The sequence below is a fragment of the Pteropus medius genome, unplaced genomic scaffold (assembly GCF_902729225.1).
Source record: "Pteropus medius unplaced genomic scaffold, Ma_sr-lr_union100, whole genome shotgun sequence".
In the NCBI taxonomy this organism is placed as follows: Eukaryota; Metazoa; Chordata; class Mammalia; order Chiroptera; family Pteropodidae; genus Pteropus; species Pteropus medius.
Window position 1 is genome coordinate 1,946,438 of NW_024351731.1, and position 16,803 is coordinate 1,963,240.

The 16,803-nt window shown below is 52.0% G+C and overlaps 1 protein-coding gene and 1 pseudogene across 1 annotated transcript in view; one reads left to right on the top strand and one right to left on the bottom strand.

The window, feature by feature from the left end:
* TG (thyroglobulin) overlaps positions 1–16,803 on the top strand; it is a 218,929-nt gene that overhangs the window by 192,557 nt on the left and 9,569 nt on the right. Inside the window, 2 exon segments of the mRNA XM_039845893.1 lie at positions 7,379–7,560; positions 10,291–10,398. Of these exon segments, the coding sequence (XP_039701827.1) occupies positions 7,379–7,560; positions 10,291–10,398 (290 nt within the window).
* Positions 1,652–1,770, bottom strand: LOC120588888 (uncharacterized; annotated as a pseudogene).

Below are 16,803 nucleotides of genomic sequence, written 5' to 3' on the forward strand. Positions count from 1 at the left end.
GCTGGGGATCAGTGGGCTTGACTAGTCCCCCCAAAACAGGAAAAATCATGTTTGCTGTTTACTGCATTGGGAAAGGCAGTGTTTATATTTAGTATTTACTGAATTATATTTACTGTTTACAGCACTGGTAAAAGATGGATGTGAGCCAGGTTGGACTCATTATTGTATAGTATGTATGTGTGTGTGTGTGTATGTATTATATGGTATGTATGGGTGTATGTACGTATGTATGTATGTATGTATGTATGCATGTATTTATGATTTTAAAGGAAGTTAAAAGAGAAATATTTTCATGGGCCCCTAACATTGTGGCAGGCCCTGGGCACGGGGCCTGCTCTGCCTGGTGGGGCAGTCGGCCCCGCCTCCCTCAGCACTCATAATAAGGGGTAGAAACAGGAACCATCCACACATCAATTCACGCACACATCCAACGTTGATTCATTAAAGGGCTCTCCTTGAGGCTCTGGGTGAGACTGTCCCCCAAATGGATAAAGCTCCCGGCTTGTGGAGTTTGCGTGCTAGGGGGAGGGTACAGACGACGCTATGTAGGCAAATACGTTACGAACTTCGGGTCTTGAAAAAGTGCCCTTAAGGAAATGAGCTGGTAACGGGAGAGGAAGTGCCGCAGCGGGAAGGAGTTCTTTAGCAAGGGGTCAGGGAGGTGACTGAGACCCGGACGATGAGAAGGGCCAGCGACGGGGACATCTAGGTGAAGAGCCGATGCGCGTGTCCTCGGGTGGGGCTTGTTCGGAGGACAGGAACGGCCGGGGTGACCGGAAACCCATGGGCATGGAGGGTGGGTCGGGAGAGGCCGTCAGACGTGTCGGAGGCATGTTTGATGAGATCTCCATGGCCGTCGGAAAAGCGATTTTATTCTAGTCGCAGTGGGTGGATATCGGCCTATTCTAAGCTGGGACGTGATTGTATTGCTGTGTCTCTGTTAAAAAGAACTCTCTGGAAAAGCGACTATGGGAAGTTAACAAAGGGTGTAGAGACCCGACCACACTCTGCTGTGAGTCTAGGGAGCACGCGAGTGAAATTAGGGTTAGAGACATGATGACAACGAGGAATGGCCGGATTTCAGCTCCATCTTGGCTTGGCAGTGGGGGTAAAGGACTTGGGAGATCAGGAGAGAAGTCAAAGCTGTAGAGACAGGTTTGGAAGAAATCCAGGAGATTTTGATGTCATCAAGGGCAAGAAAAGAAAGCTTCTGAGAGGAGGCCCAGATAAACGTCATATATCGTTGGAAGGGGGAATGAGATGAGGGCAGAGATCTGGCCGCTGGACCTGACGGGACGTAGGTCCCGGGTGGCCTTGATAAGGGCCGTTAGGTTGAGCGAGGGGAAGGGAAGGCCGAGGCGAGCAGGCTGAGGGAGAGTGAGGAGTGGGGAGGGGGTCACTGCTCCCCGAGCCCACACTCCTTCCACTGCACCGCCGTCCCCACTGGGTGCAAACACCCAACCAGCTTTCACGGGGTGCTTTGCTCATTGACAGGTCACCCCTCCACCTTTACCGTCTCTGTTCCATGGCAAGATCTGTATCATGTTAACTTATTTTATTTTATTTTTTTAGACGAGGCAACCCTTGATTGACCTCACAGATTGCAAGGACCTTGTCACCTTACAATTCCCTTTTTTAAAAAATTTTCTTATGCCTACAGGATCTGGTCTTCCTAGGTGGTCTCCCATCCAAATACTAACCAGGCCCGACCCTGCTTAGCTTCCGAGATCAGACTGGATCGGGTGTGTTTAGGGTGGCATGGCCGTAGACAAGATTTGTGTCATGTTAATATTGAACGGGCAGTTGCTGGCTGACAGTGAGCCTTTCATTTACGTCCATTAAATGAGCAGATGAGTATTTGTGTCCCTATCTACCTCAGAGCTCTAGAGAATGCTGGGGACATTTATGAATTCACTCATCCACCCATATAGACACGTAAGAATCTGGCGAACTCTGAAAGGCTGCTTGTTTTTCCTTTGGGGACTCTGCTCTGGGTCTCTCCTTCTCAGACCTATGATGTCATAACCATTTCGCATCGCTTCAAGAGTAACCGATGTACAAAGATTAACTGAGCACCTTCTGCGCACAAAGCGCTCCTCCCCGCATCCCTGCCTGCCAGAGTGTCCGTGCTTCCGCCCCGCAATGGGGAGATGACACGGGCACAAGCCAGGTTAGGGCACAAGGGGTGGACGGGAGGTGTGGGGTAAGACGGAGTCAGCAGGACCGGGGTACGATAGGACGTTGGGGCAGACAGGGGAGTGGGAGACAGGAAACGTCTCTTTTTTTAACCAGGTGACTGAGTACTGGTCTTAGTGGCTGAGGATAGGAAAACAGGAAGGAAGAAAGTTCTGGCGGTGAGAAACAACACGTGTAGGTCATGAGGTTAGGCTGTGCGCGTCTTGAGCTTGAGGGGCTTGAGAGATTCCTGGGAGATGAGGGACTTCTGGACCTGTGAGTCCGAGGTTCAGGCTGGAGGGAGATTTAGGAGTCACTGGGTCACGGGTCGCTGTCGAAACAGAGGCAGGAAATGGTAGCTAACTTCACTAAGCAGGCAGGACCTGAAGGAGTGGGAGGATGGGGCAGCTGGGCGGCCCAGCGTTTTAAAGCGTTTAAAAGTGAAAAGGCTGCAGAAGGGCTTCTGACACGAGCCTGAGGCAGGACTTTGGGGAAAAGGCGATGGGGAGGATCGTGGAGTCGAGGGGGAGTGGGCGCCGGGACGGAATGCCGAGCGGCGCCACAGTGGGCTGGGGTGGGCTCTTGGGCCATCAGTGACCTTGGGGAAGGCAGCTGGATGGGACAGGGGAGGAGCCAGATGGCCGTGGGGCGGGGGGGTGAACGGACATGCTTACTGAGTGCACGGCCTGGGCTGGGAGCTCAGCGCTGGGCAGACGGACAGACCCTGCTCGGTGCAACTTCCCTTTTCCTAGATGGATAGAAGATCCCTGTGTCCAAGAGAAGGGAAGGGGGTTGAGAAGGGCTCTGGACGGGCGAGTTCCCTGGGAAGGAGGGTGCTGGGCAGGTGAGGGAAGCCCCTGCGGGTCCCCTGGGGGTGTAGCCGGACCATGGGGTCAGGGTGGCAAGAAACCCGGCCAGTAAGATGCAGTGGCTGGTGGGACCCTTACTGGGGCCCACAGAGCAGAGGACGCCACTTGCGGGCACCCGGCCGCTGGCCTCTGCCCCATGCAGACCCCCATCTCCGGCAGCTGCGGACCACAGTGGGGGGCCCTTCTCCTGGCCCCTTTCAAAACAAAAGCAGGGTGAGGCCACACCGGCTGGTCAGCCCTCCTCCACTGCACTGGCCACGCTGCCCTCCTCACCTTCTCACCCAGCCGGCCTCACCCTAACCCCCTCCTCCCCCCAAGTCTCGGCTCTGCTGTCCTCCGTGAGGCCTGCGGCCCACTCAGATGACCCGCGCTATGACCGCGACCCTCAGTGTCCAGCCCCCACAATCCCCTTCCTGCCTGCGGGTCTGGCGTGTGCCACAGCCCTTATCAGCACGGAACGTTCTGTGTTTCAAAGATTTGTCAGGTATTGTCGGTCCCCTCAACTCGATGAGAAGCCCTGGAAGCCTTGTCGTCACCTGATACATCCCAAGTGTCCACAGCTGCTCTTGGTATGTGTCGGCCCTAAATAGATATTTGCCGAACGAAGAATGAATTAAATTAAGATGAAGACCCTGTAGCAAAGTATTTTCCATCACGTCTCTCAAACTGGAGATGAAGAGAAGGGCATTTATTTTTAATAATTTACCAACCAGAGGGAGAGAGAAGTAATATTTTTTGTCACCCATGTGTCAGCCATTTGATCATCACTAATTCAAGTCTAATGTCGACCCCAGGCACAGAGAACAATCTTCACTGAACAAAATTATTGATCGGCAATGCACCTTCTGAGGCCACACACCAGACCTCAAATGGCAGAGTCACGCTCAGTTCCCCCAGGCTACTGCCATTTCAGGTGATGGTGAAGCCGTCCTCAGTCTCTACGTGTTTCTGAGGGACTGTCACTTTTCTGTAAGACATATGAATGCAGCCCTTTAAACACACAGACTGAGGACATGCCCGTTCTGGATCACCCTTAATGAAGCCCAGCCTGTAGCCAACCCGCTTACAGGCAGATCTCGCCTATAATTACAGCTTGTGGAAGTCAGCACTGCCAGTCACATGGCGGCCCCGGTCCCTCCTGCTGACTCTCTAATTAAACCGGCAACAGCATCTGTGCTTAGGTCCTTGCCAAGAATGGAGGGATGAGGGTCTTGCTGAAAACATGCCTTTCACATTCCCACGTGCCCCTGGGCGCTTGGGTCCTCCCTCCAGCCATTTCCAGAATATTGACCCATGGACAGGGCCAGGCCCCAGCTAGTCTCAGCAGCCCAGAGCCCCTTAGAATGTGAAACTCATTGCAATCACGGAAGCATGACCCAGGTCCCTCCGTTCAGCCTCCTAGCTGTAGAACTGTCAAGACCGGTTCACATTAGAGACCTTGTCAACGATGCCCAGGCTTGGTGCCCTGGGGATCCTAAAAGCTGCTTAACCAGGGAAAGAGTGTCTGCAGAACCTGTGAAGGAGGCTCTGTCCATTAGGTGGGGTTGGCCATTTTCCAGCAGTGATTCGGGTTCCAAGGGTGTGGGTGCACAGCCAGTGGCAAGAGTGTCAATTGCTCAGGCTTCTCTCTAGGACGTGGCTTCCTTGGCCCATCCGAACCAGGCGCGAGGTCGAGTCTACAAATATCTCACACCTATAACAGCAGACATCGTGCTAGGCACTTTGCAGGTGTCATATCATCTAAGCCCGTGGTGGTTTGATGAGGAAGCTGATACTACTGTGCACATTTTACAGATGAGGAAGCAGCCACAGAGTGGTTAAGTCACTTGCCCAAGGTCACACAGCTAATAAGTGGCAAAGCGAACATCCACGCTCAGATCTTTCCATCTCTGGATGTGAACCCAGGATGCTAGGCTTCCGAGATCTCCCTAGTTCGTATCATCTCTACAAAGGTCAGTGTCTCCTCCATTCATTTGCCCAGCGCATATTCACTGAGCACCTACGAGGTGCCTGGTGCCATACAGAGCAGTGCATGCTCCCTTTGCCACGTAGTAGTTCTGGCAATCACAGCAGAGCATCTTGAGGGCACACAGGGGCCCCTGCTTGAGCCTGGGGACCGCTTAGTAATAATCACTCACATCTATTGACCATGGACCCAGAACTGTGCTAAATTCTTTGTATGCATTTTGCATTGGAATTGGGAAGAAATTCTATGCAACGATTTTGATATCTCAGAGAAAGACACCTGTTAAATGTTTGACAATAATTGGAGATATGCAAACGATGTCATTTTTGGTTTGTTTGTTATGGAATACTCCAAAAACTTGGTAAAGGATAGAGAATAATATAATGCGGTTTTCCCCCTAAACGATTAGTAGGTTCTGCAGTCAACTTAATAGATTGCAGGCAAGCATTTTTGAATAGACTAGGATGGGATAGAATGGAAATTTCCAGAGGTAGCATAGACGGTAAGAGCAGGCATATGAACGTTGTTCATGAACATATTTCAGGCCTGCATGCGTGCATTGGTGTGTGTTCTGTGTGTATAAAATGTCTCCTACTGTAGCTCTTGGTCAGAAACATTTGAAAATCTGTGATATTATGAAGACTTAGGTATTCGCTATTCAGATTTAACAGATCCTAATATTTCACCATATTTGCTTCAGATTCTTTCCCAAGAAATACATGTTATAGGTAAAATTAAAACGGAGCCCTCGCCCTGCTCCCCTGAGCTGGTGGACATGCCTTCGATCCGCTATTCCACCGACAGGTCCAGCCTCTTCTTGGTGAGCCGGGCTGAGGCAGCTCGCCCCAGGATTGGCTGGAAGAATGTCCTAGCCAGGAGGTGTCGCTAACTGATCATACCCACTCCCCAAATTCTAATCACAGGTCTTGCGAGCTTGGGAGGGTTTAGAGAAGCAATTTAAACATGCCATTTCATTTCATCGTGGACATGAAAGCCTGGAAATATGTAAACTCAATCATAGGACCAGTCAAAGGCCATGGGGTCTGGACCTTCCACCCAGGGGCGGCACCTCTGACATTCTGCTGCCCCTTGTCTTCAGAAATAAAGAAGCTGAGTCCTGGGGAGGGAAGTGGACCTCCCCAGACTCCCCCAGAGCAGACAGTAGGGGTGTCAGGGCAAGAAAAGGAGGAAGAGAGGAAGAGGAGGGACAGAGAGAGAAAGAGAGGGACAAAGAGAGAGAAGGAGGAAGGGAGGGACTAGAGGAGGAGAGAGAGGAGGAGAGAGGAAGGACAAAGGAAGAAGGAATGAAGGAAGGAAGGAGTGAGGGAGGAGGGAGGAGGGAGTGAAGGAGGAGGAGGGAGGGAGAGAGGAGGCAGGAAGGAAGGAAGGAAGAGAGGAGAAGGAAGGAGAAGGAGTAGGGAGAGATAGAGGAGGACTAGAGTGGAGGAGGAGGAAGTGACAGAGGAGGGACGTGAGGAGGAGTGGTATGAGGTAGACAGAGGAGGACTATGGTGACCCGATGAGGAGAGAGCAGGAAGGAAGGAAGCCATGGTACGAAGGAGAGGAGTGGGAAATGATGAAGCCAATGAAGGAAAGGACCCTTCCCGGAGCAGCCCAGAGAGCCGCCGCCTTCCCTGACCATCCGCCTGCAGCAGCCCCGCCCTACCCTGTCCTGCTTTGTTGCTCTTTGTTGCTCAGCACCTGTCCCCTGATGAACTGTGCAATTATTTGCTTAGTTTTCGCCTCCGCGCACTAGAACACGAGGCCCGGAACGCAGGGACACGCTCCATCAGCGTGTTCACGGCTGTTTTCCCAGGCCGGGCCCGCCGTCGGCCCCGGACGAAGGTGTTTTTCACTGTGAAAGTACAAGAACGCGTCCCTGTGTCGAGTCGGGAATGACCCTGACGTTCGCTGTCCTGACCAAACCAGATGACGAGCTGGCCAGAGAGCAGCCGGGAAAAGAGGGCCAGGCTCAGGCGTGTGACCTGTTATCGGCCCCCAGCAAAGACTCCCGTCCACTGAGCGCTGTTAAGCTCCAGGCCCCGTTTCAAGTACTTCGCATGGTGTTGACCCCCTGTGTCCTCACCACAGCCACGGAGGACGCTCCCACCGCGTCCCTTTTCAGGGGGAGAGAGGAAGGCGCAGACAACAGACAGGTCCAGCTGCCTGTTTAAGATCACGCGGCGACATGAGCCGGGCTGGGATGTGAACCAGGCAGTCTGGCTCCAGCACCCATGGGCTTAATGCCATGTTCTTCTGCTTCCCAGAGAGAAAATTCTAGAACAAGCGTTCGAGGCCTACTGGCTCAAGCTTTTCAGAATCCAACTGGGGACTTTTCATCTCTCTCTCTCTCTCTCTCCCACCCAAGCAATTTGAGGAAAGTCAAGGCCGGACCAGTAGCAAAATAGCCTTTTACCAAGCCCTGCAGAACTCCTTGGGGGGCGAGGGTGCTGACGCCGCCGTGCAGGCTGCCGCCACGTGGTACTACTCTTTGGAGCACTCCGCGGACGACTACGCCTCCTTCTCCCGGGCCCTGGAGAATGCCACCCGGTAGGAGTGTGGGGCCCCGGATCCCTGCGTCATTCAGCCAGTCCACAGCCCGGGGTGACCGTCCGCCCGGGGGAGAACTGAAGGGTGACCCCACTTCCCTCAGCCGTCTCGTGCCCTCAGGGGGCACGGACAAAGGACTTGCCAGAGGCACCTGTTGGATGCCCCGGGCCAAGAAGCAGCTGCCCAGCAAATGCTGCCACAGAGCCCACCCGCCATGCCTGGTCAGCAGAGAGGATGCTGGGGACCCCCACCCTGGCAGCCCACGAGAACCATGTGGGGAGCGTTTCAAAATCAGGGCGCGCAGGCTGCGTAAGAGTCAATGTTTTTCTAAGCTTCTCAGGTGACCCAGAGTCCACCTTGCACTTGGGAATCGGAGGCCTAGACAGGGGACAGTTTATGCCTGATGTCACCCTGATGTCACCGCCAGACAGGAGCAGACCTAGGACTCTGACACCCACGCAGCCCTTTCGCCCAGGGGTGCTGTTCCTGTGCTCACTGCTTGTGTGCCTTGCTGCTCAAGTTCATTGCTGCGAGCTCTCCTCCCCTGGGGGAGTCCACCCTGACTGTCACACCCCAAGAGCAATTAGCAGGTGTCCCCCGCCCACCACAGGTTCTGCGCTCCCCAGAATGTCCCTCTCTTTCAGCCGTGTCCCCATGCCCCCTGCATTCGTCAGGACGAGCCTGTCTCCAGGGTTCATGGTGGGCTCGCTGGGGCCAAGAGCTGCTCTGTGTGAGCGCACGGCGGGCGCTCAGGACTGAGTGTTGAATGGAATCGAGAAGTGGCCAGGGTCCCAGTTCTCTCTGCCTGCAGAGTCCCGTGGGGACAAGACCACCGCGGGGACTCCAGCTCTCTGTCACCTTCGAGCCCCTCGCAGGCCCCTCGACATGCTGTTTCCCTGGCAGATCTCCCCCTCCGAGCGAGAAGAACGTGGCTGGTGGTTTCAGTATCCGTAACTTCCGTCCTCAGCTCTGGGAGGTCCACACAGGCCTTTGCTTTGCCCCTGGGGACAGAGACAGTGCGGAGGCTCAGAGCCCTCTGCTGAACTTGACTCTGTTGGGAAGGGACGGACTGCAGGGTGTTGAAGCCCGCTGCCCAGCTGGACGTCTCCACCCGGCAGTCTGTGGCTTCCAAGCGGAGGGTCATTAGCTCAGAATAAGGCTTGGTGCTGCCCGCTAGAATCGCGGGGACCAGGAAGCCTTTAATTTCCCTCCAGCAGAGAGCTCAGCTTTATACCAAACATCCGACAGCTATTCTGGGCTCAGCCCTCGAAGGGCCCTAGAATGCACAGATGCCCGAGTCCTGGACCCCGAGAGCCTCACAACCACGTTGACACCGGCTCGGTCCCTGTGGCAGAGCGAACTCAGGGCTGGAGCCTAGAAACCTCAGTTCTCGCCCCAACATGGACCCTAACTGGTTTTGGGGAGTCTGTGAACTGGGCAGGGGCTGAGGCCCAAGGGAGGACAGGCAACCAAGGAGGGCTTCAGTGAGGAGGCAGACGCCAGACTTCCCTCGCTCAGGCCCCCTTCTCTCCTGGTCAGACTCAGGCAATGGCCTCCACGGGCCTCCCTCCCTCCAGTCTCCTCGGCAATGCCCCTCTACAGGGCCACCAGCCTGTGCCTTTCCAGAGGGCTGCTCCCATCCCTGTCCTGCCCACCACTCCCGGGGGACCAGGAAGCACGGCTGCCTCTACCTGCTCTTCCAGACCCTCACTGTTGTCCCCACCCCACCTTAGAGCCTTTCCTATGACCACCCGAGCTGCCCGTCAGCTGGTCTCAATTACCAGAGAAGGGGGCTGGGCATCGCTCCTCCTGGGTGGACTTTCATGGGTGTGGTGGACTTTCATGGGTGTGGGTGGGGCCCATGGGCTCCTTTCTCAGCTGAGGAGATGGTGAGCCAAGGAGATGCCGGGAGTGCAGAGTGGGGTCCACGCCCAGGGGCCCCCAAGGCCGGCTCGGATCTGCCTGATTCTAGCCAGGCCTGCGGCCTCCTCAGCGCACGGCTAGGCACCACCACGAGCCGACCCCGCTGGTGTGAGCAGCTGCTTCTGAAATGTGTTCACATCACCCCAGAGGGGGAGCGGATGCGAGATCGTGGGGCTCTAAAGAAAGGTTCCCCACAGCTGCACTGCCGACGTTTGGAGCTGAAACGTTCTTTGCTGGGAGGAGCCATCCCGTGTATCGTAGGATGTTTAGCAGCATCCGTGGCCCCTACTGGCTAGATGCCCGTAGGAGCCTTTTCGCCTCCAGCTGTGACAACCAAAAATGTCCCCAAACATTGCCAACTCTCTCCTGGGGACAGGGGGTCCTGGATGAGGTATCATGTGCATGAAGCATCCTTGAGGCCTCTGTCTTTTAAAATGCACAATTGTTCTATATTTTGCTCCATAGTATGTTGTATTTATCTTGCCATAGAGAGTTTTGCTCCCAAATCCTTAAGTGAAATTGATATTCTGTGACGATGTTTATCTCTCGGATCTCTTGACCCTAAATGCATCAGCGTGGACACCAGTGTGCTGTCACGGCCGCCATAAATTAGATGGGCCCGTGTGCTCTGCCCCCGGCTCTTCCATCCAGCTGGCCGTGGGGCCAGCTGGGGAGTGCTCCCCGCAGGCCTGTGCTCACAGGGGCTTGGTGGCCAAGGGACCCTTTATTGGTAGAAGCATTTACCCGGCACAGTTGTCCCCAGAGTTGTGTAACTAGTCCCCTTCCTCTCTGTCCTCCTTTCGCTAGGGACTACTTTATCACCTGCCCCGTGATCGACATGGCCAACCAGTGGGCCAGGGAGACCCGAGGAAGCGTCTTCATGTACCACACTCCCGAAAGCTACGGCCACAGCAGGTAAGGTGGCTGTGTGGCCACAGGGGGTGTTCGCAAATGGGGGGAGAGTCTGGCACGGGTCCCTCCTTCTTCTGTGATCCACAGGGAAGCAGAGAAAAGAGGGCAGGACCAAGGTACGAGTCCCGACTCGATGACATGGGACTTGTCACTTAATTTCAGTTGTGTCATCTGAAAAATGGGTATGATAGCAACAGCCACTTTATTTCACAGGATCGTAGGAAGGGCAAGTAACATACAAGACAAGGACAGTACCTTGGAATTGCAGAATTAGCTGTTCCTGGATTGGCCTGGCTGGAGAAGAAGCTTTTTTATTTAATCCTACATATTTATTGCCTCCGAAAACTGAGCATTTAGCTTAAGAAAAATGACCGTCTACAGTATAAAAAAAAATTTTTTTTACAAGGGCAGTAACCAAAAAAGACATTTTGTTTACCCCTGATTTACATACGCTTCTTGCATCCAGAAGAGGTTCAATGAACCTTATAATAAAAGTCTCAGGTGCCATAAAATTATCAAAACGGAAAAGAGAAGAAAAGGGGTACAAGTAAAAGAAACTGTACGGTAAGAGACAGGCAACCAGCGAGGGCAGAAGGCATTTCCCAGAAGCCGAAGAAAAGATCGGAAAAGGAAGAAGCAAAGAACAAACCTCGGTTGACAGCTCCGTGGGCTAAGCCGCGGGACAGAGAGAGCTAAACGGCAGGTCAGCCCCCCGGTCAGCATCCACGGATAACAGAACGCCAGGGGTCAGGATCTGAAAATGCCCCAGTCGGGTTGTTCGATTTGATCTCAGAGAGGAAGCCAGGCAGCCACATCAGTCACCCACACCCACGGTCTGCCTTATGTACGAGCGCCAGTTTTAAAGCTGGAGGTCCAGCCCCGCCACCTGCCAGCTGTGCCCTCCCGGGCAGGCTCCTTTTGCCTCTCACGGTCAGCAGCCTCGTCTACAAAATCAGGCTGGTGGTTTCCCCTCAGAGCGTTGCCCTTTATAACATCTGGGACACAAAGCATCCAGCTCATAACAGGGCTGTTACCTGAGTTACTTCGCGACGGCACCAAGTTAACACACGTAATTTCTCATCGTAACTGGCAATGTCCCTATAGTACACTGAATGACAGCCACCTACAGATACCAGGCCCTGACCCCTGGAACCCGTAAATGTTACCTTATAAGGAAAAAGAGGCTTTGCAGATGTGATTAAATTAAGGATCTCCATGTGGGAAAATTATCCTGCAGGAGGGGTGGGAGCTAAAGGCAATCCCAAGTATTCTTATAAGAGAGAGGCGGGGGAAATGTGACACACACTGAAGAGGAGGAGGCAGTGTGACCACGGAGGCAGAAACTGGAGTGATGCACACACAAGACAGGAAATCCCAGCCCCCGCCAGAGCTGCAAGGGCAAGAAATACCTTCTCTGCAGGGAGGGTGGCCCTGCAGATGCCTTGATTTTGGCTCAGTGATTTTAGACTAGACCCCTGGCCTCCAAAACTGTGAGACGGAAATTTCTGTTGTTCTGAGCTGCCAAGTTTGAGGTAAATTTTTGCAGCAGCTGCAGCAAACTAATGCAGTCCCTGAGACGTTCTAGTTTTCTGAAATAAATGCCCTTTATTTACCTGGTTCTCCCTCATTATTCCATGGATATAGCACTTCACAAAACATCCAGAATTTCTGTAAGCTCAGCACGGTTGAAATGGTATCTCTATTGTACAGATGAAGAGACTGAGGTTCAAGGAGTCCCACGTGATTTCCCCAAGGACCGGCAGTGACCTACCCGTAGCTGATTATAGAGCACTGACCTACCCACGGCTTCTCTGAGCCCCGGAACTCTTTCCACTAAAACATGTGGTCTGTTTGCTTAGAACGTTTATAATTTCAACCCGGTCCATTTCCTAGATTCAAGCAACCGCCTCCAGGTTATGGGAAGAAAAATAAATGGCAGGCTAAGTTTCTGGTCAGTTGGCATTTGGGAGAGAAAGAATGAGGAAGGCAGCTCATGGTTTGGGCAGAGATCAAAGGAGTCCTGTGACCCAGGGGCCACCCACAGCCAGGGAGGCCAAGTGCGGGAAGTCGCTCATAGAACAAGCCGTGCGAACGCCAGGCTTTCGGGAGCCCAGACCCAGGGCATGAGTTCATCGGTCTAGTTCTCTGCCTGCCTCCTGCTCAGGCAGAGATTATGACAAAAGGTGTGATGCCCCCGCAGCAAGTTCATCGAAAGCCTTAAAAATGTGCGTACACACCTTTGGATTACAAAATTGACAGTGGCATAGATAGATCTATAGATACATGTATCTATAGATCTATCTATCTATCTATCTATCTATCTATCTATCTATCTATCTATCTATCTATCTATCTATCTATCTATCTATCTATCTATCTATCTAGATGATGCATCTGCTACAGGAGGGCAAAAGCAGTCAAAGCAAAACAGAAAAACAGGTCCACCTGGCTCCAGCCAGAACTGCAAATGCTTTGACTCCACCTGGATTCATTCCCTAGGGCTGCCCTAACAAAGAACCACCAATTAGGCGGTTCAGAACAAAGGAAATGTGTTGTCTCAGGGTTCTAGAGGCCAGGGGTCTAAACTCCAGGTGTCAGCAGGACTCTGCCCCTCTGAAGGCTGCGGGGGAGGGTCTGTTCCAGGCCCCTCCCCAGCTCCTGGTAGCCTCAAGCGTTTCTTGGCTTGTAGATGCTCACCTGCCCTCAGTGTGCCCCTGTCCAAAATGCTCCTCTTCTAGGAATTCAATCATGGATTAAGGCCCGCCCTCATATCCTCGTTTTAAATCCTTTACCTCTGCAAGGACCCTGTTTCCACAGTCACGTGCTGAGTGCTGAGGTCCTGGAGGTTGGGAACGCACCTCACCTTTTTACGAGGACACAGTTCACTCCGCAGGACCACCCTGCTCCCGGACATGACCGAGCCCTGGGTGGCGAGGGCCTGCAGCGGGCTGTCGCGGACCTGGGGCTGCGGTGGTCCTTGGGGGAGCCGTCCTCAAACGGAAGCCAAGTCGCTCCCGCGGGGGCTCATGGCCGGGGTGGGTTCTCTGTTGCTACAGAGCATCCTCGAGCCCCTCCCGGTCATGGTCCCGGCTCCGCTGTGCGGATCCCAGGACCCTCCTCTGAAAAGAAGCCACGCGCAGGCACCAGACCCTGACACAGCGCCTTCCGGGCCTTCCTGGTACAGCACCCCAGGGCCCACTGACCCACTGGCACAGAGGGAGACATTGTAGGTGCTTGGGAAGTCGTGCTGCAGGACAGAGCGGACCCACCTGCCTCATGTGACAGGCGGGAACGGGTTCTTTCCACTCTCGTTTGTAGGCTCCTTGGGGCTCAGCTGTGACATCTGTAAGATGAGAGCAGGGAGGTGGGAGAGGTCAAGAGCTCGGATGCTTCACAGAAACTGCCTCGGTTAGAACCCGCCTCGACTGTCATCGGCTTGGCGCCCGAGGCCAAGTCACTTAACCTCCTTGGCGACTCGGTTTCTTCATCTGAAAAATGGGAATAATAACAGTAGCGCCTACTTCAGAGGGTTATGATTTCGTATGGAAGACAGGACCTGGCAAATTGGAAGTGCCGAGAGGGTCAGGTTATTCTTGTCCGTCAGAACATGCTCCTGACAACTTTCTGTGACTGGACCTTCCTTTCCTGTCACAATCAGTGTGGTGCCATCTATGTAGTAGATACTTGAATCAATGAATGAATCGCAGAAACTAACCCATGTAAGTGTTGGCAAGTTTATCTTTTCTGCCAGAAAAGATATCTCTCTCACTTTGCCCTGGAGCTGTCACATCTCTCATTTATTTCTGGCTCAAATCTACAGGCTGAAAATATATGTGTGTGCCTTACATTTTCAGCCATCTGTCTCATGCCTCCATTTCTATGAGCATGTATTAGCTTTCCTGGCATAGCTAGTGCACAAAACATAATAAATCGCCACTTTCTCACGGACTGTTGTTAATTGATCACAAAATAGCGTAGCTCTGTAACTGTTCACCTGGATTGCAGATGAGGTTTTTGTCCCTGAAATTGAGGGCCAAGCTCTGTGAAGAAAGACTTGACTTATCTTTGACTGGGGTGTGGGATAGAGGTCTTGGGATTAAACAGCTACCCAGGCTCCAAGTGGGATGTTGGACCACACCTTAATTTTGGAAGAAGCAGCTCAGTATTGTGGAACAACACATCCTTTGAGGTTAATTTTGATTCTCCCATTTATTAGCTCTCTGCATTTGAGCAAGTTCCTGCACCTCAATGTCCTCACCTTGAAAATGGGTACAGTTACATTTGCTTCCCAGTGCGAGGCTTCAAGTCAGTGGATGTGAAACGCCTGGCACTCTGCAGGTGTTCAGAGCTGGTTATTTTCCCTTTAGGAAAAAATAAAGTTCTAAGAAGAAAAAAGAAATTCAAAATGACTGAAGAGGCAGTAACGTTCTGTCTTTACAAGCTGTCCTAGCCCTGGAAAACAAGCTCATAAATTCTAGACTCGAGATATTTTGTACACCACCGCATTTGAATTCTAGACAGTTCTGTGCATTCCAGGGGCTTTTCACAGTTCACATCCAATATATTATCTTTCTAGTTGACTATCTTGGTGAGTTTGCTGGAATTAGCGAACCAAAAAAAATACTAAGTGGCTGGATTCTTGAACAGCGTCCATACGCCTGGCTACATCCTGTGCGATTACAAGATTATTTCCCAGGAAAGATGAAGTAAATCATTTTCTGAAGCTTGCCATTCCGACCTCGTGACGAGTGAGGGCTTTTGGCACGCATCCTCTTCAACACTGATCCGGCCAATCCTGACCTACTGCCTTCTGTGCCCCAGATCCTCTTCCAGATCCTAGAGATGGAGCAGGATGGAGAAGAGCTGCCCTCTTGGGACTAACACTGCAGCCAGGGGGTGGGGCCGACGAGTGCCCAGGGACAGGACGCAGAGAACAGACAACACGTGTAAATAAGCGGAATAAGTTCAGATGGCCGCCCGAGGAAGGAGGAAGGGAAAAGTCCTGGCTTGTTGGAGAATGAAGAAGGAGGTCAGGAGCTGGAGTCTATTGAAGAGAAAGAAAGTGGTCGGAGATTCAGGGCGAAAAAGACAGGGTCTTGCAGTTCGCATAGGGGTTTGGTCAACAGTGGCAGGCAGGAAGGTAGCATTTCCTCTGACGGAAAGGCAGTGGAGATGGCTAAGAAGACACAGATGTAGAATGCTCGCTGGTCTTTTCTTTCATACTCAAAACGCAGCTAACTAAAAGCCAAGGTTTTTTTTTTTTAAAACAGAATATAGAATCGAAATCCTATTATCCTATGTGATGATCAATTAGTTAATTAGAAAATTCAATTAAAATGGAAACTCGTGAAAAATGAATAAGATAGATGTGCACTGCAAACATTTTATTTTGACTCCAAGTGTGCAAACGTGGGTTCGCTTGCTGGTCTCTCAGCGCAGGGGCAAAGTTGGGGTCAGTAAATACTCTTTGGAACTCTCACTTCGAATTTCTTGCAAAACCGTAAACATAATGCATGGTTTATGATTTTCGGTTTGGGTTTCTTAAAAGTGGAGCATCCGCATGCTGTGTAATTAAGTTCTGTAGTTACAAAGACAAATACAATGGGCATAAACAGGTTAGAGGCAAACACAGTGTGATCTGGGTAAACACATAATTTCCTGGGGAGAATAGAGGAGATGAGCCAGGAAAATCCAGTCTTTTCTGAGCAACAGCTGCTATGCTTTAGGTAGAGAAAGAGACGTCTGGGTTATTCCAGCAAGTCCATCAAAAGCTTCAACGGCACCGCCGGACAATATGTCGTCCAGCTCTGCTGGGCTTTAGGGGGTTACAGAAATATCATAAGCATTTAATTTAGGGCTGGGGGGTGGGATTGTATCATTTAAAGTAAATTGGGGGGCTCACATTTAAAGGATTGCGTAGCGAAGCCTTTTGTAGAACACAAGCCATTTGTAAAGCATATAATGACTTTGCCATGAATTCACAGGCAAGAATCTGAATTTTTGCGTGTTAGATGTGTCCAAGGAGAAGCATACTAACAGGCTTTTATTTGTAAGTGATTAAACAGTGCCTCGAGTCTTCAAAATAAAAGCCTGGGAAGCAGAAGGATCTTCATTCCTCCTTGTTCCCACATTTCCTTTAGAGGAAGTTATCTGGAGATGTCGGGGAGAGATAAGAAAGGGAGTGTATTCTATGCTGAGGAGGTCAACGAACTTCCCCATGCAGACAGCACAACAGGGATAGAAGTTTCTGGAACAACAGGCTCTCATATCAATCGGTAATGGGCATTCCCTAACAGAAACCTCTTCAACCCATCATCCTTAGAAGGACAACATCCATTAAACAAACATGTGGGGCTTGTTTCTGTCAAGAAAGATCCTACCCACTCTCTCAGCCCCCCACCTACCCAG